The following is a 22,209-nucleotide window of genomic DNA, read 5'->3' as shown; positions in this document are numbered from 1 at the left end:
CTCCATAAAAATCAAACTTGGGAATTGGTGGATCTTCCAAGGGGGAAAGACCCAATGGGGTGTAAGTGGGTGTTTACAGTTAAACACAAGGCAGACAAGATAGTTGAAAGGTACAAAGCAAGATTAGTAGCAAAGGGGTACACTCAAGTGTACGAGGTTGACTATGATGAGACATTTGCACCAGTAGCTAAGATGAACTCAATTCGAGTTCTTCTGTCATTGGCTGCTAACCTTGACTGGGAATTGCATCAATTGGACATAAAGAATGCCTTTTTAAATGGTGACCTAGAGGAAGAGGTGCACATGGTTTAACCTCCTGGATTCTGTGCCAAGGGAAGTGAAAATAAGGTGTGCAAACTGAGAAAGTCTCTTTATGGCTTAAAACAATCTCCCAGGGCTCAGTTCAGTAAGTTTCATATGACAGTCCAGCAAGTAGGATTCAAGCAATGTCAGTCTGATCACACTCTCTTTGTGAAGAGATGTCAGGAACAGGTTGCTATATTGATAGTGTATGTGGATGATGTCATCATTACAGGAAATTGGAGTTCAAAAATACAAAAGTTGAAACAATTCATTGCATCTCAATTTGAAGTGAAAGATCTAGGTCCTCTAAAGTATTTTCTTGGAATTGAAGTTGCCTGCTCAAAAAGGGGCATCTTCATTTCTCATAGGAAGTACACCCTTGATATGTTACAAGACATAGACAAGCTAGGTGCAAGGCCAGTAGATACTCCCATGGATGTTGATCATAAATTGGGTGACTGTGATGGTGAACCTCTGAAAGATGTGAAACAGTCCCAAATGTTAGTGAGAAAGTTGATTTATTTGTCCATGACCCGCCTAGACATTACCTATTCAGTTGGGGTCTTGAGCCAATTCATGCAGTCTCCTAAGAAACCACACATGGAGGCAGTAGAGAGAGTTCTTAGATACTTAAAAAAGTATCCAGGAATAGGTCTACTATTCAATAAACATAATCATCTAAAGGTGGAAGTCTTTACAGATGCGGATTGGGCAGGTGTTGTGGATGATAGAAAGTCCACAAGTGGGTATTGCACATTTGTGGGAGGAAACCTAGTGACATAGAAAAGCAAGAAACAAAGTGTGGTAGCAAGGTCAAGTGTTGAAGCGGAGTATAGAGCTATGACACATGGGATGGCTGAAGTTCTCTGGCTAAAGAACCTTCTAGGGGATCTTGGAGTTGTTCATAATCCTATGTCTCTTTACTGTGACAACAAGGCAGCCATAAACATCGCCAACAATCCTATCCTACATGAGAGGACCAAGCACATTGAAGTGGACAAACACTTCATAAGGGAAAATTTGGAGAAAGGGGAAATCTGCACCCCTTATGTCAACTCTAAGGAATAACTTGCTGATGTCCTCACAAAAGGACTTCCACACTCGCGACACAATGAGTTATGTGATAAGCTGGGCATTATTCATCCCTACTTGAGGGGGAGTGTTGTTAGGGTTATTTATTTGTTTTTTATAGTTGTTGTTAGTATGCTATCAGCCTAAGATGCTGTCAGCTAGTTCCTTCTTTTTTATTTGTTCGTTATTAGGGAGTGCCGCCAGGGGCATATTTGTAACCTCCTACCTATTTTACGTTAAGTTAATATAAATAAGAAGCTGGGCGCTGCTAGCTATAGTTTTTGACTCTCAGTCGGATCTCTCTCCCTTCTCTTCTCACTCTTCTCTTCTCTCCTCTCTCTCTCTCTCTCCAAGAAAGAAAACAATAACTAATCATTGATCTATGTAAATAATAATAATAATCATATTATTATTAAGAAAAACCAATTAGGAGAAGAAATGAGAAAAAATAACAAACTTCGGACATTACATTTAGAATAATAAGAAAAATCTCACTTGATTTATTCAAAACTAAGAACTTGATTAGTCCCTTTTGTATTGAACTACCTTAAAACACTAAGAAAAACTAACATAATTTGATTTGCCTTATTAGTTTTCCATTTTTACTTTTTTATTTGGTCCATAATTATTGAAGTGTTTTTCCTATATGTTTTAAATTATACAAAAAACATTTTTTTTTGCATTAAATCACTAATTAATCATTGATATTTGAGGCTTACGCCTTTTTACACCTCAGGCTACGCCTCACACCTTGAGGCTTGAAGCTTGCGCCTCATTTTAAATTATACAAAATCTGTGTGCATACACCTCACGTTTCAAGGCTTAAGCCTTTTAAAATAATGCTGCTTGGAACTCCACAAAAACCAAGTCCCCTATTCCAACTGGCCTGAGAAAACAGCAACAATATGTCCATTATTCCTGAAAACTCCTATGTCATACGGACCTGGGTTCCCTAGACTGCCACCACCAAAGTTCAACTTGATAAAGCCTTCATCAGGAGGTTCCCAAGCTACCACTGGTTTGTTCCTCGAAAGAGAAATCTGAGAACTTCTAGCTACAGCTCCCCAGTTTCTCCACAAGTCATCAAAAGATAAATCTGAGAACAGGCTTGAGGCTTTAACCCAATGTATAGCTCTATTTAAGATACGCTCTCACACTGCCTCCTCACTCCCTTCTTTATCACTGAAGACTCAGCCATTTCTCTCTTCCCACACCTTCCATTATCATCTAATGTTAGTTTTAGTTACCAACCAGAAAAACATTTTTGGTCAAACTTTACCTTCTGCCATGGTGTCACAGATTCTCAGCTGCAGTGAATAAGAAGATTGCTTATAAGTAATTAAGTGGTAGCTATTTGATTCCATTGTCAAATTGCTTTAATACAAAGGCACATGGTAATGAATGAAAACATGAGTTAATATCTATTATTCAAATTAGATATCTAAATGGACCAGAATATATTATCCCTGACTGATAATCATGTGACAAACAGAAAACTGCAAGAACATGTCATTTCATTGGCTAAAACTAAGTGTTTCCATACTCCAGTCCTGATTCTTATTCCACAAGCTGATTCAGAAAGCAAACTATTTATTATGACAACAAATATCCATACCACGAACCTTTGATTAGGTCACCCATGAGGCTATTTACAGGTCGTTCGTCCCCAAGTCCACCTGGAGAACTTAGAATTTCCTTGCACAATGCAGACTTAGCACAACCTGGTATACCTGAAGTGGGAATGAATTAAGATGGTTATCAGCGTGGAGGCAAAACTTTCCAAGCAAGAGATGTTTAAAGTAATCAAATTTGTCATTGAATACTTTTTTCTTTAAGATTAAGATATTAGGAGCTCTTAGGATAGAGAACCAAGGAAAGAAGTTATCAAGAGGCAAAAATTGCTAGACAAACAAAAATAGAATAGCAAAGCAAAGAATACAAATCTACTATATAATGCAGACACTTGCCTTGGTCTCCGTGCAGGCAATAAAAGTTAAATCAAACTATAGCATCGTATCATATAAGGTTAAGGTGTTTTAAAAAAAGTAAAGCAAAATTTCAAAATCTGTCTAGTCATTTTTTTTTTAAACTTTTTGCCTTTTTTTATCTTTACTTGCACAAGTGCATGTCGCTTTCCCTACACTAGTCCTATATAATGCCAAAACATACTTTGGCAAGTGGCCTCATGTTAGTGTGACCAACCACTTTTGTAGATGCCTATAAAAGTTAAACCAAGCATCTCTAGCAGACCCTAATAGTTATAAATGTCCTAACTGAAGGGAATGAGAGATCCATCCCATGGACGCCCAAAGATTGCGGAATAAGGGGCGAATTTCAAAAAAAAATTTCTTTCCCTTCAACTGGGAATCACATTCCCTATTTAGAAAATCATATTTTCAAGGATCAATCTTGAACCTTAAACTGAACCAGATCTGAACCAAAAGGAATGGGAGAGAATAATACCTGATACGGAGAAGTAATATTTGCCAACGAAGGTGTTCACACCCAAGGAAGGATCCAAAGACTGCTCCCACTGAAGATGGCGTAGTGTAGGATGGAGCAGAATCAGCAGTGTTCTTCTCCAAGAACTCTGTCCTTCGCAAGAAACAGTAGGATGGAACGTGAGCACAGCTTCCTTTTCAATCCTTTCTCAAAGAACTGATGTCAAGATCCAATCTTGACTTCTCCCACAGCTAGAGATCGAACTGGCAAACAGGGCGGCAAGAGCAGGGAGGCGGCAAGAGAGTATTCGCAGGGTGCAGAATTCTCTCTTCTTGATTTCAGCACTAAAGAGGATTAATGTGTTTCTTGTTCTCTCTCAAGGCTGCCGCCCCCTCCTTCTTTTTGTTAACTTGAAAAGATCAGCTCCTAATCCCATTAGGAGGTGCTTATCCAAATCATATTTGGATCAGCCTTCTCTTCTAGTGATAAGGATAAACCCTTATCTTATCTGCAAATTAGATTAGCTTTATCCTAATCCCATTAGGAGGTTTCTAGATCTGAATCACATTCAGATCTGGACTCTCTGAGTGGATAGGGTTAAGACCCTATCCTATCTGCTAATCTATCTCAGAATTCGCCCCTTTAATTAACTAAATAAATAACCCAGTTCGAAATGGGCTTTAGGCCCATTAAGCTTATGTGCTCACTTAACCTTCCTAACTGCTGCCCAGTTGGGCTTCCTTGTATGGCGTGGCACCCAAGCATTGATCTACACATCAGCCACATGGGTTCGGCCCAGCCTTTGTTACAAGGCCTGGTCGAATACACTGTTAAAGACAGCGCACCCCCTGAAACCCATCAAATGGGCTCTATGGGCCCAACACTTACCCTAAGTGGTCCTTGGGCCAAGCCACCTTGTAACACCCAGGGACTGTGGGCAGATGCAAGATTAGCCCATCAGGTATTATCCTCAATGGTCTTACACTTAACCTCTCAGCCCATAATGATCTTACACTGCCCGACAAGAGAGGACCTCTCCCTCGGCTGCAAGGAATAGTGTTGCACTCTCCACTTATATGGATCCCGGGAATTAAAACCTTTTACAAACATTTTAGAAACCATAATGTATATACTTTTATATCTCATATAAAATATACTTTGCAAAACAAATTTCAACGGTTGAAATCGGCTGCCGGTAGTCTTGGTTTCCAACAGTGAGAGCACATCCCCGATCATTACCTTTGTCCGACAAAGGGGCTGATTCTGTCACTATGATCACCCACTCAGATGAATTCTCGGATTGTCCCAACATACCCAGGTTTTGACCCCCGCTAAGGATCTCACTGATTGGTACATCAAAGACACCCCGATCCGACACCTAGTGCAGTATCATAATCGAGTCTAGGGGTCGGGTGTAACTTTCCAGTTTTTCCCATCAATCTCCAAGGTCCAGGGCAATACTGGAAATCTAGTCCAGTTCAAAGATTCAATTAATCCCACACTGTATGTGCCTAGGGTCTCACCCCGGTAGCTGAGACAAGCCACCCCAACCGACTTGGTGGCACCACAGTGTCAGCCTTGTCAGGATAGGTCTCCCCAGACCGACCCACTGGCTGTGAACATTCTAAACTAACACGAGTCTCAATAAGTGTCCAGTTTAAGGGTATTACACAGAAACATACCAAGGGAACATGAATCGAATATGCACTTTCATTCATTTACAATAAACTCATAAAGTACATCAATTTTGATTGAAGCTAAGGGCATACAAAACTGTCCAACACTAACTTCACCAAATGCATCTTTCTAAGGATAAAGTTTATTTCAATTGTACCTTTTTGCATTTCCCTTTATAAGCTTTTTTCTTTTTTTTTGAAGAATAAAAGGAAAATGATAAGATATCATCCAAAAGGAGAGAACAACTAAATTATTATCCTTCTCAAAAAAAAAAAAAAAAATCAGCTACTATCTTATAATTTGCATGTATGCCCTAATTGTATATTTGTATTTGGGTAAGAGAAGAATTTTAATATCTATGTGCATTTCCAACCTTGATAAATACTTGTTGAAGCTAGTACACACCCAAGCCAATGAAAGTTACAGGTTTAGTAATGATACACACGAAATAGATACAGGAAAATATAATCTAGGTTGAGCTCATCAGGAGAGTTTTACCTGGAAAGAATACAATCAGACCCTCACTTTTTGGAACTATGTCCTTCACTGTTGGACTCAGACTTGAAGGTGATACTTCCCGCTCTGTCTCAAGGTCACCCTCTTCATCCCTGCCTCCTTCAACAATGGCCAGAAAATCTTCAGCTCTTATTAAGTTTCCAGCAGATCCTATCAGAGCTTGATTCTCTGGACTGCGCTTTGCATACTGCTCCAGGAAAGGCTCAGCTTCACTAAGATAAATGGATGATGACAGTTGTTTGTTCCCACATTTCCTCCTTATGTACACAGCCCTATTGATGAAAAAAATATCCAACTGGCATATTACTTTTTTTATTGATAAGGGAGCTTCTCTACCTGACATGACCTATTTATGCCATATGATCAGATCCTGTGGCCAATCCATATCATCCATTAGATGGGAGACCTACAGGATTGGCCACATGTTCAACTGAACTCCATGTCAACCTTATACCCCATATAGGAGTTTCCCAATATATGGTAACCATCAATAGTTTTATTTTTTTAATATAATTTCACATGGTAAGGTCTTTCGGAGCTGAAAACTTTTCTCTGAATCAAGGGTGCAGAAAGGAATACGAAAACTCCTTTGAACATCAAAACTGAATAGAAATCCAGTCCCCATCATCATCAATAACATAATGAAAAAAGAAGATAATGAAAGTGTAAGATATAAAACAGAAAGCATCCAAAGTAAGACTAACAATACCATTCGTCTAGCATCTTGCTGAGTTCCCTCTGCTTTGCAGCTGATGTGTTCCATGTTTTCATTTGCCTATCAATGTTGAGATGCCAATCATATATTAGGTAATTTAAAAGTGGAAATTATTAGTATGATGGTTGTAGATTAGACTGCAGTGAATCACAAAAGGCAAGAGCTCAACTGCAAAGATTAGAGAAATGACTATATTATGGTATGGCTGTGTTCAAGTGACTTTTATATTGCCAATCTGAAGAACCCTTATCTTGAATTCAAAAGACAATTTCTAAATTCACAGCCTAAAGTAATTACATAATGCACACAATACTGTCATTACTCAACCCTCTAATTAATTGCATTCTATAACAGTTTGGTAAAAGAATTATACTCACCTCAAGTAGTATGCTTTGTAAGCAGATGGACCTTCTTTGAAGAGAATGGATAAGCCATTGCGTATCAAGAAAGTTCGTAACTGTGCATTATAGACAACAAAAGCCAACCACCAGAGTGTGAAATATGTTCTCACATAGCACACGAATATACATATCCATCTAATAGTAGCAATATTACATTTCCATATAGGAAAAACAAGGCTTAGATCCTATTTCATCCACATAAATGCAAGTAGAAGATTTGAATGTGTTTGTTGGTCGTTCAGTTAAGATAAGTCAAAGACTTGGATTATTGCTTACATTCCTTTACCCATTTGCTTCTAGACTTTTATCTGCATTTTATTTCCTCCCTTCATAGAATTGTATCAAGTTCATATTTTAAATTCCAACTATGCCTCATTTCCTCTTTTGACGTCTGCTTTTTATAGGAAATGGTAACTTCCATTGACAATTTGAAATAAAATTACAGAATTACAGATTTACCACCCACAGGATGGATAAAACATCAGAACAAAACCTTACAAACAAGCCCAAAACAAAGCCTCCTTAGTAACTAAAGTATCATCCATTCCATTTGCTGACCTTCTTACCCATTTAAATTGCACCTCAACCTCCCTTGCTAAGCTAATAATCTCTCTTAGAGGCTAAGTGGCCAAACTCCCAAGTTTCCAGATTGCATCCACCCTATTACCAGCTTGGAGTCTCCTTTCACTTCTAAGTGCTGCATTTTCCATCGTTTTGCCAATCTCAGGCCTTGGAGTAAGGCCATGACTTCTGCCCTTAAGGGCCAAGACTTTTCCTTCCTCATTTCTGAACACACCCCCAACTCCCAACTGACCTGAACTACCCAAAGAGCTTCCATCAAAGTTTAACTTCACTCTGAATTGAGGCGGTGGTAACCAACTTTCTTGAACCACAGGGGAGGAGGGAGAGGATACAGCCATAGCACTCCAATTTCTAATTAAATCAGCTGAGGAGAAGTCCTTGAAGAGATGTTGCATTTTCAGCCAATGCATAACCTTGATGGTAATAACCTCAACAATTGCTTCCTTGGACTTCTAGTGCCCTTGGAAGATCCTATTGTTTCTCTCTTCCCAAATTGACCAAAGGATGGCTAAAGTGGAAGAAGTCCCAAGAACGGTGGAAATGGAAATAGGCGAAACTCAGATTGTGGTTTGGTTGCTGTCATCAGTGGAGGAGAGATTGTGGAGAAACTTGTGGGAGGTAGAAGATGATGACATGGCAAGGGTCAAAGAAAGGGAAGAAGAAATAAAGAAGATTGACAGCTCTTGCAAAAGAAAGGAAGTTGAATGGTCATCATATTCGAAAGTTCGAAATTGGTGCATTAGTGAAGAGGTTAAATACGAACTGTCTATTAACGCACGCATGACCTGTCAAAGATCTTTTGCAGAGGTGACAGCTGGAAGAGGCAGTAAAACGTCATTTAACTTTAAACACACATCAGTAGTCAAACCAATGGGTGAACCGAGCGAACCAAGGGCTCAGATGTGCGGGTCAGCCCAAAGGTTGGTGGACAGTTGCAGGGGTCTATCATCGTCTTTTTCGATCCCTGTTGCTCGTCCCCCGCCTTGAGTTTGACGCAGAGTTGCAGAGACGCCTCTAAAGCTCATGGGGACGCCAAAAAAAGTGGTACCCCCACATGGGGATGGATGCCAGTGCAGACGAGCAACTCTACATCTCCAGATAAGCCCAATCCGAAATTTAATAGGCACGAGGGCGACGAATCTGAAGAGGATAGCGACTGGGAAGACCTAAGGCAAGAAAAGATGCATCAATCAGAGCTTCTTTTAGTATCAGAAGTGTCAACACTGCTAAAACGTGTATCTTGTGGGACGACGAAAAACTGGGAACAGAGTTATTGTTCGAAGACCCCTCTACCTGCGCCAGCGTGGCTCCAAGAGATGAATACGGTGATAGTCCTGCCCCAATCTTAGTGGTGAACCCAGTTTCAGTTAGAAGAGAAGATGGAGAATTCCCAGGGGAGGCACAGCGACAAGATATTAATAAAGGAATGTCAGATCTTATTACTAACCCAGACAAAGAAGCACAGGAGGAACAAAACAGTAATTTTATATCAGAGTTGCCTGCCAAGGTTACCGAACCAGTGGGTATTGATAAAGGGAAGGACTCGGGATTGCTGACACATGGAGTCCCTAACCCCTCTTCTTCGTGTTTACCTTTTCAGCTTGTGAGTCCTTGTTTAGATCCCTCTAAATTATTATCATGTGTCTGCGCAGGTACAGCCAATGCCACTCCTCTCAGGAATCTCTAAATGAAAAGTGCCACAGCCCAAGATTCTGAGAACCTATCAGACAATAGTCTAGAACAAGAGGGAGCTAGAATTTGGTCCTTAATTCTGGAAAGCCTATTTGACCCGACCCTAGTGATGGAGAGTAATGAAAATAGAGTAAACCACCCTGTGGGTGTTAGGAGGTTGAATCGGGAGGAGAAAAAAGAGGCAAAGGGAAAGAGAAGAGTGGGAAGGAAGAATGAAGGAAGTAAGGTATACTTGAGGAAAAAAGGAAAGAAAAGAAGAAGAAAGTGAAGCGAATTAGAGAAACTTAAGTGTGGAATAAATTATGAGAAGGAGGAGGGGAAAAAGGAAAAGAGGGGAATATTAGGCAGCCAATGATAAGGGGTCACAAACAGGTCGAAATGAAGATAGTTAGCTGGAATGTAAGAGGCCTAGGAAGTGCCAAAAAGAGGGGGATAATCAGGAATACTTTCAGAAAAGAAAGACCGAATATGTTATTGATTCAAGAAACCAAACTTTCAGAGATAATTAGAAGGTGGATAAGAAGTATTTGGGGAGCCAGGGGTCTAAGCTGGTCGTATGCCCCATCATGGGGAGCCTCAGGAGGGATTTTGACTATTTGGAGAAATGAGGAAATGGAATGTGTGGAGGAATTGATTAGTAGATATTCAGTCTCCCTAAAAATTAGAAGACTTTCAGATGGGAATGAATGGGTGGTAACAAATGTATATGGTCCTAACTCCTATTGAGACAGGGAGGCTTTTTGGGAGGAATTATGTGCTACTAGTGGAATCTGGGAGGGACCATGGTGTGTGGGAGGTGATTTCAATGTCATCAGATTTTCGGGAGAAACAAACAAGGACTCACTACCAGCATGAGAAAATGTTTTGGAATGGTAGAATACTGATGTATTTCATTCTATTGCCAATTGGCATATTTATACAGTAAGCTGCTGCAATAAATAGAAAGAAGAAAAAAATAGAAAGAAAAGAAAAGAGAAAGTAGAAAAATAGAAAGAAAGGAAAATAGAAAGTACGAGAATAGAAAGAAAGAAATAGAAAGAAAAACTTTCTAAATCAATCCTTCCACAATCCTAGGAATATATACAATTCTATTTTTACACAACTACCAAATATAGATCTACACCAATAACCCCACGTTTTCCAACACTTCCCCTCAAGCTGGTGAATAGAGATCCTCCATTCCCAGCTTGGCTATAATTCTTCGAAAGTTTGTACTATTGAGCCCTTTAGTAAGTACATCGGCCAGTTGTTCTTTTGTAGACACATAGGGAGTGCAAATCAACTTGTTGTCCAGTTTCTCTTTTATAAAGTGTCGGCCAATTTCGATGTGCTTCGTCCTGTCATGTTGAACAGGATTGTGATCAATATTGATGGCTGACTTTTTATCACAATATAGTTTCATAGGCTCTTCTCGTGGAATCTTCAGGTCTTCTAAAATTATCTTCAACCAAAGTAATTCACACACTTCTTGTGCCATAGCCCCGAATTCTGCCTCTGCACTTGACCGAGCCACTACATTTTACTTCTTACTCCTCCAAGTGACTAAGTTTCCTCCCAAGAAGGTATAGTAACCGGAAGTGGACCATCTATCTACTGGAGATCCTGCATAACCGACATCTGTATATGCTTCAAGAGCTAGTCCCCCATTTCTTCTGAATAAAATTCTTTTTCTTGGATTGGCTTTCAAATAGTGCAGAATTCGATGAGCAGCCTGTAGATGAATTTCTTTAGGATTATGCATAAACTGACTTATTACACTTACAACGTATGCAATATCTGGTCGTTTATGTGCAAGATAAATGAGTTTTCCAACTAGTCTTTGGAACATCTCCTTGTCTACACTTGCATTCTCGTTGGCTTCTCCAAGTTTATGATTGGGATCTATAGGCGTGGAAGCTGGTTTACATGCCATATTTCCTGTTTCTCTCAAAAGATCAACAACATACTTTTGTTGAGAGATAAAGATGCCTTGTTTGGAATGTGCAACTTCAATTCCGAGAAAATAATTTAGTCTCCCCAAGTCTTTTATCTCAAGTTCTCTAGAAAGGCAGTTTTTCAATGCTTCCTTCTCCTTTTTATCATTCCCAGTAACGACTATATCGTCCACATAGACTAATAGTGCAATAACTCCCCTTGAGGCTGTGTGTTGATAAACAATGTGTGGTCATCTTGACTTTGCTTGTAACCTGTACTAAGCATCACCTTTGTAAACCTTCCAAACCATGCTCTCGGAGATTGTTTGAGGCCGAATAGTGCTTTCTTCAACCTACAAACTTTGTTCCCCTTAATGCCTTCTCCAAAACCCGGTGGAATGTCCATGTATATCTCCTCTTCTAGATCACCATGGAGAAATGCATTCTTTACATCAAACTGTTGCAAATCCCAATTATAGTTAGCAGCCAAAGACAACATCACCCTTACTGTATTCAAATTAGCTACTGGGGCAAAAGTTTCCTGATAATCTACCCCATAAGTCTGTGTATATCCCTTGGCTACTAGTCATGCTTTGTACCTTTCTAACGACCCATCAGATTTGTGCTTAATCGTGAACACCCATTTACAACCTACAGTCTTCTTGTTTCTTGGTAGATCCACAACTTCCCATGTGTTGTTCTTTTCTAGTGCCTCCATTTCCACTCTCATGGCTTTTCTCCACTCCTTATTAGAAAGTGCCTCAGCTAGACTATTAGGAATTGGAATGGTGTTAAGGCTGGCTAGAAAACTTTTATGGGATTTAGAGAATCTTTAGAATGACACAAATTTGGTTAAAGGGTACAATGGGCGTTTGGTACATTCTCTGGTTCATTTTCTCAGTGCAATAGGTAGGTCATACTCAGACTGTGAAGGCGCAGGTTCAGGTTCTGCATATCCCTTAGTTCCAGGATTAGGAGTTGAATCTTGGACTTACACAAGTTGAGGATCTAGATTTCTTCTCCTAGAGTAAACCTGCATATATCTCACATCATTATGCACATCATTGGTGGGGTTAAAAGTGTCTGAATTTGGTTCAATGGTCGGGTTGTTTGACTCATGTTGAGACTCGGGAATGTGGGGCTTAGAGGATTGTGACTCAGAGGGATGTGACTCTTGACGGTTGGATGACTGTGAGGAGGGTAATACATCTAAGGAGAGTAGATCCGAGGCCTTATCTTCCATTAATGAGGGCTCCCCCTAAAGATAAGGTTGAGTGAAAAAGGATTGTCCCTCCTCCAATGTGACACCGATGGAGGTGTAGAATTTTTTGGTGGTTGGATGATAACATTTATAACCTTTCTGAGTTGGGGAATATCCCAAGAAGACACACATGATTGCTCGTGGTTCCAATTTTCCCTTATTATGGACATGAACAAAGGCAGTGCAGCCAAAAATTCTTGGTGTGAGATTATTTGAGGCTCAAATATCAGGGTAGGATTGAGAAAGGACTTGTATTGGGCTTCGTTTGTCAAGAACTTTAGATGGTAGTCTATTTATGGTGTATGCAGCAGTAAGGACAGCTTCCCCCCAATATTGTTTTGGCACCCGGTTTTGAAAGAGAAAGGCTCGGGTGGTTTGCAAAAGATGGTCATTTTTCCTCTCAGCTATCCCATTCTGTTGGGGAGTGTTAAGACAGGAGGATTCATGCACAATGCCTTCTTTCTGAAAAAATGGGGACAAATTCTGGCTAAAATAATCTGTAGCATTATCAGATCGAAACCTTTTAATTCTCACACCAAACTGAGTTTGGACCATGTTATGAAAGTTGGGAAGAATGGTACCCACATCAGATTTAGACTTAAGAAGAAAGATCCATGTGACCATAGTGCAATCGTTAATAAAGGTGACAAACCATCTAGAACCAGTAATGTTGGGAATTTGAGAAGGGCCCCATATATCCGAATGAATTAAATAAAAAGGAGTTGAAGATCTTTTATTGCTGATTGGGAAAAAAACCCTTTTGTGCTTAGCAAGTTCACAAACATCACAATGAAAGGTTTCAACATCAATTCCTTTAAACAATGAAGGAAGCATCGTTTTTAAAATAGGAAATGAAGGATGATCGAAACGGAAGTGATGACGCCAAATTAAATCTTTATTGGAGGTAGATAAGAATGACTCGTGTGTGACATGCATAACAATGTGAGATGGTTTGCTGGTTGTTTCAAGGTAGTAGAGTCCATCTCTTTCCTTAGCAAGTCCAATCTTCTTCCCCGAAACCTAGTCCTGAAATACATAGTAAGAAGGAAAGAACACAACATTGTAGTTCACATCCTGGGTGAGTTTATGTATAGAGATAAGGCTAGTGGATAACTTAGGAACATGAAGCACATTTTTAAGCAATAGGGATGGAGTAATTTGAATATTCCCAATCCCTGCCACTATGGTGAAAGAACCATCAACAACAGAAATTTTTCTATTACTAGGACAGGGTGTACAGGTGAGAAAATGTAGTGAAGAGGGTGTCATGCGGTCAGTAGCTCCAAAATCAAGAATCCATGGAAAAACACTAGCCGCGGCATGTAATCCTAGAGATAAAGACTCACCTGAGAGAGCAAGAGAGGTAGAACCCCTTCCTGGTTTCAAGGATTTCAGGAAGCTCCTTAGCCTTTCAATTTCTTCATCATTAAATGGTCCCAGACTTGAGTGTTCTTGCTGCGGGGTTGTGGAGACATTATGGGCCTGTTGAACTCCTTTTGAAACTCCTCAATTTCCCCATTCCTTGCTGGATGTTGGAGGTTTCCCATGAAGTTTCTAGCACCGATCTTTTGTGTGTCTGGGCTTCTTGCAATAGGTGCACCAGAGGTTATCGTTAGAGTCACAGGTAGTTGTGTCACGAGCCAAGTTGTGATTGTTCTCACCCTTTGAACCACTGTAACTTCCTCCCCTTGCCACCATGGCTGAGCCTTCGGGATCTTTAGGCTCAAGCGTGATTCCACGACGGCTTTTCTCAGCTCTGACAAGGGCTATGACTTCATTCAATGGAGGCACTTCTTCTTTGCCAAGAATTTGTATTCGGACCTGATCAAATTTAGCATTTAGTCCGACCAAAAAATCATACACCCTATCTCTTTCAATAAAATTCTTCCAAGATCACAGCATCATCAGGTCACTTTGTCTCAAGAACCCGATAATGATCAAGCTCATGCCATAAATTTTGCAACAGATTTGCATACTTTGTAACACTTCTGCTCCCTTGTTTGGCCGCCACTGTCTTCACTTTGACCTCATAGACATGAGCAGCGTCATGGGCTTTGGAATAGGTTTGTCGGACAACATCCCAAATAGCCTTTGCAGAAAGAAGAAACATACAAGTATCATTGGTCTCGGGTGTCATTGAACTCCACAACCATGACATAATCATGGAGTCCTCTTCGTCCCAAGCATCAAAATTTGGCTTGCCCAACTTTGGCCCTGTTCCAAGAAGGTGACTAATTTTTCCTTTTCCCTTCAAATAGGTACATACTAGTTGTGACCACTTCAAGTAGTTCTGGCCATTCAGTCTATATGTTGTCCGAATATTCTGCAAATCACCAGTGTGAGGATGAGAATTTGTTGCTCCTTCATCGGTTTGGACGGGAGCACTTGTTGCAGTCATGTCGGATATTGTTAATGGAGGAAAAATAAGGCCAACAGGAAAGGAGAATAAAGGATGGAAGAACTGGCCGGAATAAAGAAGAATAAAGGAACACTTCCGGTTACAGATCAACACAGAAGGCCAGAAGAGAAAAACACGAAAAACTAGCAATGAAGGCCGAAAAAAAAACTCAAGGTTGACAAACCTAGAGCTCTGATACCATGTTTTGGAATGGTAGAATACGGATGTATTTCATTCTATTGCCAATCGGCATATTTATACAATAAGCTGTTGCAATAAATAAAAAGAAGAAAAAAAATAGAAAGAAAGGAAAATAGAAAGTACAAGAATAGAAAGAAAGAAATAGAAAGAAAAACTTTCTAAATCAATCCTTCGACAATCCTAGGAATATATGCAATTCTATTTTTACACAACTACCAAATATAGATCTACACCAGTAACCCCACGTTTTCCAACAGAAAGTTTAATAACTTAATTGATTCCCTAGAATTGAGTGAACCTCCGATACTAAGGGTGGACTATACTTGGTCAAATTTTCAATCCCCCCCCCCAACCTATTCCAAACTGGATAGGTTTCTCATTACTCCCAACTAGGAAGAATTGTGGGGCTCAATAGTAGTGAAAGGGCTACCTAGGGTTACTTCAGACCATTGCCCCATTTCCAGTGAAAAGGAAAGTCCAAGACGAGGCCCTACTCCATTCAGGTTTGAAAATATGTGGTTTGAGGATCACTTATTTAAAACCAGATTGAAGGAATGGTGGCAAGAACTCAGACCTTTGGGGAGTATCAAAATGTTAAGCTTTGCATGGAAATTAAAGAGGATAAAAGGGAAAACAAAAGAGTGGAATAAAGAGCATTTTGGGAGGGTAGAGGAAATAAAAGTTAATATAGTGAGGAAGATTGAGGAGTTAGACAAGAAAGAGGCTATCAGAAGAAGAGAGAAAAGATTGATGGAAAATCAAGCAAGAATTGGAAGAAAGAAAAACTAGGTTGAAGGAGATGGTAGCACTAGGTTTTTCCATGTAGTTGCTATAGAGAAGATGGGCCGAATGGCCCATAGACTGTCATTTCATGTTATGTTATGTTTCTCTCTGTTGTGGGCCTTATTCTGGGCCCATACTCTGTAATGTTCTGTTTTTTTTATTTTCCTGCCCACTCGAGGGCCTCTCTATAATTTGTCAAAGGTTAACTTATTAATAAGATGTTTAGAGTGTTAGAGAGGGGTTATGTTTGAACCTCTTACTCTCTAACACTCATTGCCGCCAGCTCTCTCTTCTCTTCCTCTCTTGCTGGTTTATTTTCTCGTTTGCATCTAATCTCAAACAGTTCTGTACATCAAGTGGGTTGTTTTTCAACTTGGTATCAGAGCGGGCCATTGCTTGGCGTGTCCCTCATGTGGTTCTAGTTCAGTCAACTGCATGAGGAGGTTCTAGGGCTGAAAGTTTACAGTCATCCGCCTGGTTCTTGGAGGTCATTGGAGGGTGCCCAAGTTTCTATACACTTGGAGAAAGGTTCGGTGACCAGGAAGAATCAGAGAGCAAGTTGTTTGACCTGATTTGAAATCAGAGAAAAAGAATTTCGAAGTTGTCTCAGAGAACAAGTGCTCGGCCTGGTTTATAGTTCAAACTAGAGACTCTCTTACTGTAAGTCTTTTCTCAATCCTTTGTTGGGTTATTTTTTGTTGTTTGGGAGGACTGTTAAAGCATTCAAAGCCCACCTCCATTCGGCCCACTATTGCTGGACTGATTCTACTCAGAAATTTCTGGGTTGTTTTGGAAGTACTATTCGGCTGATTATTGGACTGCCAAGCTGCTGAAACTGATCTAAACTAAGTGGTACTAGTCTCATCTTCATCCCAGCCTCTTCTTGGACCTATACTAAACACTTTGAAGTGGTTTCTTCTAATTAACAGTAGGCTGTTAACTACTGCATACTGAGTGTTCGACAAAAGGTCTCTTAAAGACTGTGGCCTTTTTTTTCTTCTCTTTGGGATAACGGCTCATGGGAACCTGAAATACCTTGTGATTGGAGGTTTGCTGGGTGTCCTTTGAAGGCTGAAACAGTATAGAAAGAACTACCACCAAACTGGACTGTCACAGTTATCAAGATTGAACTGATTCTGTGAGCTAGTTGTTGTTGCCTATTCAGCTCAAACTAAACTCATCAAGACCCCAGTACTTTGGGAAACCTATTGAAAATCCTAATTGGAGCCTTTACATAATGGACAGATTTTGGGAACCCCAACCGATTCTATGCTGGCTGTAACTACAGTTAAGCTTGATGGGACCAACTACTTGGCTTGGTCACAATCAGTGAAAATCCATATTTGTAGCAAAGGAAAATGGGGTTTTATTTCTAGGAGCAATAAAGCTCCTCCAGAGGATGATCCATCTTATGAGAGATGGGTGCAAGAAAACTATACAATGATTGGGTGGCTTGTGAACTCAATGCAGCTACAGATTAGTCAACATTATCTGTGGATGAACTTGGCTAAAAAAATTTGGGATAGTGTTGCAGAAACTTACTCCCATAATTGAATGTTGCCAGACCTTACAAATTGAGAAGTGATGTGAAGAATCTAAGACAGGGGGAGAAATCACTTGCAGCATACTTCTTAGTCCTAAAATCTCTACGACAAGAGATTGATTTGATAGAGGCTATGACATGGGATACCCCTAAGGATGCTGACACATACAGGAAATTGGTTGAAAGGAATAGGGTCTTTGAGTTCTTGACAGGGCTGAATTCTAAATATGACATTACAAAGCAAAACATCTTGTCCAAGGAAGATGTTTCATTGTATCAAGCATATCAGCAGTGAAGAAAGTAGGAGGCAAGTGCAGTTTCAAGGAGTCAGTACCAATGATCATTTTGCAAATATGGGAATTAAACCCAAAGGGGTTACAGGAGCTCCCAGTGGCAAAGGATAGAAGGACGTGGTGTGTGAATATTGCAAGAAGCCGAAACACACCAAGGAAAAGTGCTGGAAATTGCATCCCAGTCTTGTCCCTATTCGATTCCAGAAGAAGATTGATAGTAGAAAGACAGGAAGTGCACATGCAACCACAAGTACAAATACAGAGGTTGAGTCGCCAGTGCACAATTGGCAGCCATGAAATCTGAATATGAGAAGTTTGGAAAGATGGTCAGCCAGCTTGAAGGTGTAACTTCATCATCCAACCCTTCTAGAAGTCCAGCCACCACTGCATTTGCTCACTCAGGTATAACGGCTTCTGCTAACCATGCATCCACCTCAGGTAATACCAATACACCTTGGATCATTGACTTAGGTGCTTCTGATCACATGACCAACCTTTCCACTTCGTTTGTGTCATATGATTTGCTTCCTGATCGTGACAAAATCACCTTAGCTGATGATTCTCTTGCCCCTATTTCTGGCAAAGGAACTGTCAAGCCTACAAACTCTTTACTCTTATCTTCCACTCTTCATGTACCTAAGTTAAATACCAACTTGTTATCTGTAAGTAGCTTGACCAAGTCATTGAATTGTTTTGTAACCTTTTCCCCTTCTCACTGTGTGTTTCAGGACCTGAAGTCTCGGAAGGTGATTGGGAGTGGCCATGAGGCGAATGGAATATACTTGCTCGACACCCCGGTCCAATGCTTTGATCATCCCAAGAACGTTGCTTTTGGTTCTACTTCTTCAGAGTCTGTCAGTCAAATTATGTTGAGTCATTGTCGGTTGGGTCATTTACCTTTTTCTGTTTTAAGTCATTTGCTTCCCAAACTATTTAAGGGAGTCAGTGTGTCCAGTCTCAATTGTGAGTCATCTCAGTTGTCAAAGCATTGTAGAAAAAATTACCCTGTGAGCAATAAAAGATCTTCTTTTCCTATTCATATTGTACACTGATGTGTTGGGGCCTTACCACTTATCTTCTATGGGGGGTTACAGATATTTTATCCTGTTTATCGATGACTTTTCTAGATTCACTTGGATATACTTAATGAAATCCCGAGATGAAGTCCCGAGACTTGTGAGGCAATTTCATGAGTTTGTTTTAACTCAATTTGATACCAGAATTAAGGTTTTCATATCTGACAATGCAAAAGAGTATTTTGACAAGAGTTTATCCTTGTATCTCTCTGACATGGGGGTTATTCACCAAAGCTCCTATGTTAGAACCCCTAAACAAAATGGAGTTGCTGAGAGGAAAAATAGACATATTGTTGAAGTTGCAAGGAGCCTTTTATTTGCCTCACATGTTCCCACAAGATTTTGGGGTGATGTTGTACTTACTGCTACCTATCTCATAAACCGTATGCCATCCAGGGTTTTAGGGTTTAAATCCCCCTTCAGTCTTCTTCATCTAGACAAGGATCTCTTCCCAATTCCTCTTCATGTATTTGGCTGTACCTGTTATGTTCACATTCCAAGTGTACAGAGACACAAGTTTGAACCAAAAGCCCACAAATGAATCTTCCTTGGTTACTCCCCGACACAAAAGGGTTATTGTTGTTTTGATTCAAAGACTGGCACCCGACATGTCTCAATGGATGTTACCTTTGATGAACTTTCTCCTTTTTATGGTTCCTCTCAGGAAGGACATTGTCAACAGGGGAAGAGTCTGCCACAAGTTTTTGCTATTCCCCTTCCTGTCCCAGTTGAGTCTCTTGACAAACCTGTTTCCTCACCAAATAAATCAATGGAGGATCAACCACTTCATTCCTCTTGTCCTAGTGCTCCTATTTCTTTACCTCCTCGTCCTACCCATAATCCCAAAGTGTATCAAAGGCAGAGATCCAGGAATGAGCAAGTGGTTTCCCTTACAACAGATGAGGCTCATACACTCCCAATCACAGATGAGATAACAGGTACTGCTTCAGCTCCCTTGGAATCATCATTCCCATTGATGTCCCCATTGCTGTTAAGAAAGGAAAGTGGAAGTGTACAGCACACTGCATTTCCAAACACCTTTCTTATGACCTACTTTCCCCCTCATACTGTGCCTACCTCTCTTCAATTGCTTCTAACCCCATTCCTAGGTATGTATCAGAAGCTCTTGGGATTCCAGAATGGAGAGATGCCATGCAGATTGAAATGGATGCTCTACATGAAAAAGGTACTTGGGAGGTGGTGGATTTGCCTGAAGGGAAGGATCAAGTTGGGTGCAAGTGGGTTTTTACCATTAAAAACAGGGCAGATGGGACTATTGAGAGGTACAAGGCCAAACTTGTTGCAAAAGGCTACACACAGACATATGGGATTGACTATCTGGATACTTTTGCCCCTGTTGCCAAGATGACATTCGTGAGGGTTCTTTTATCTCTGGCAGCTCACTTTGATTGGCCTCTCTATCAGTTAGATGTAAAGAATGCATTTCTGAATGGTGACTTACATGAGGAGGTCTACATGTGTCTTCCTCCAGGAATGTATGGGAAAGATATGCAAGGAAAGGTATGTAAACTGAAGAAATCTCTTTATGGCCTCAAACAATCTCCTAGAGCCTAGTTTGAGAGATTTAGAGCTGCACTTGTTAAATTCGGCTATATTCAGACACGGTCAAATCATACTCTTTTTGTGAAGAAAAGTGGATCTCTAGCAGTGTATCTCATTGTGTATGTTGATGACATTATAGTGACTGGTGATGATGCCTCAGGCATTCTGACCCTTAAGTCTTTCCTCCGTATAGAATTTGAGATTAAGGATCTGGGGAAGTTGAGATACTTCCTTGGCATAGAAGTTGCCAAATCCAGGGATGGGATTCTTATTTCCCAGAGGAAAAATGTCCTTAATTTGTTGTCTGAAACTGGAAAATTGGGTGCAAGACCAGCTACAACTCCTATTGATATGAGTCACAAACTTTCAGCTTCGGATGGAACTTTGTTGGAAGACAAAGGGGTCTTTCGAAGACTTCTTGGGAAGCTTCTGTACCTGTGCATGACTAGGCCAGATATTGCGTATGCTGTCAGTTGCATTAGCCAGTTCATGCATGCTCCTAGAGATACCCATATGGCAGCAGCAGAACAGATTTTGTGCTATCTGAAGGGCTCTCCAGGAAAAGGAATTCTATTTGCCAAACATGGTCATCTGAAACTTGAAGCCTATACTGATGCTGATTGGGCTGGAAATATTGATGATAGAAGATCTACTTCAGGGTATTGCAGTCTGGTGGCTGGTAATGTTGTCTCTTGGAGGAGTAAGAATCAACCAGTTGTGGCCCGATCCTCCGCAGAAGTAGAATATAGAGCCATGGCACATGGAGTCTCGGAATTGTTGTGGCTAAGGTCCTTAATGGAAGAACTTGGGATTGATCATGACAAACCCATGATGTTGTACTGTGATAAGCAGGCTGCCATCAACATTACTCACAACCCAGTACAACATGATAGAACGAAACATATTGAGGTTGATAGACACTTTATTCGAGAAAGGGTCTCCTCTGGTGAAGTGTATCTTCCATTCATTACTTCTTAAGGACAATTGGCAGATTTCCTCACCAAGGGCATTTCCAAGGCAAGGCTTCAACATGACACTGGCAAGCCGGGCATGATTAACATCTATGCTCAGCTTGAGGGGGAGTGTAGAGGAGATGGGCCGAATGGCCCATAGACTGTCATTTCATGTTATGTTATGTTTCTCTCTGTTGTGGGCCTTATTTTGGGCCCATACTCTGTAATGTTCTGTTTTTTGTATTTTCCTACCCACTCAAGGGTCTCTCTGTAATTTGTCAAAGATTAACTTATTAATAAGATGTTTAGAGTGTTAGAGAGGGGTTATGTTTGAACCTCTTACTCTCTAACACTCATTGCCGCCAGCTCTCTCTTCTCTTCCTCTCTTGTTGGTTTATTTTCTGGTTTGCATCTAATCTCAAATAGTTCCATACATAAAGTGGGCTGTTTTTCAACTGTTGCAAATGGAAGAAAGAAAAACTTAATCTTTAGTGTGGAGGGGGGTCAGGAAGTAAGAGAGAACGAGAAGATCATAAGGATTTTTGTAAACCATTTCAAGGAAATTTTCATAGGTTCAAGCGGGGTGACAACAGAGCTACCAAAAATGGAAGGGGATAGGATCTCAGAAGAGCAATCCTTGTTTTTGGAAAGGAATTTTACTTTGGAAGAAAATCAAGGATGCAATCTTCTCCATGGAAAGATCAAATGCCCCCGAGCTGGATGGATTTTCAATGGCCTTCAATCAAGAATGCTGGGATTGGATGAAAACTTATATTTTGGAAGTATTTAATGAGTTCTTTCTCAAAGGAGAGGTGCCTCGAGGGGT

General features: G+C 40.4%; 1 protein-coding gene across 2 annotated transcripts in view; it reads right to left on the bottom strand.

The window, feature by feature from the left end:
• The window catches only part of LOC148870262 (tRNA ligase 1-like), a 150,820-nt gene that overhangs the window by 31,675 nt on the left and 96,936 nt on the right, over window positions 1-22,209 (bottom strand). For both annotated transcript variants that reach the window (XM_088973552.1, XM_088973551.1), the window contains exons 15-18: window positions 7,102-7,181; window positions 6,719-6,784; window positions 5,992-6,281; window positions 2,997-3,104 (exon numbers count right to left, since the gene is read on the bottom strand). In XM_088973552.1, the coding sequence (XP_088829678.1) occupies window positions 2,997-3,104; window positions 5,992-6,281; window positions 6,719-6,784; window positions 7,102-7,181 (544 nt within the window). The remainder of the gene's footprint in view (window positions 1-2,996; window positions 3,105-5,991; window positions 6,282-6,718; window positions 6,785-7,101; window positions 7,182-22,209) is intronic.

This window comes from Nelumbo lutea, chromosome 2 (assembly GCF_056320005.1).
Source record: "Nelumbo lutea isolate HS-2025 chromosome 2, American lotus-T2T, whole genome shotgun sequence".
NCBI classification, from domain to species: domain Eukaryota; kingdom Viridiplantae; phylum Streptophyta; class Magnoliopsida; order Proteales; family Nelumbonaceae; genus Nelumbo; species Nelumbo lutea.
The sequence above is the reverse complement of the archived record's forward strand: the minus strand, read 5'-3'. Positions and strand labels throughout refer to the sequence as shown.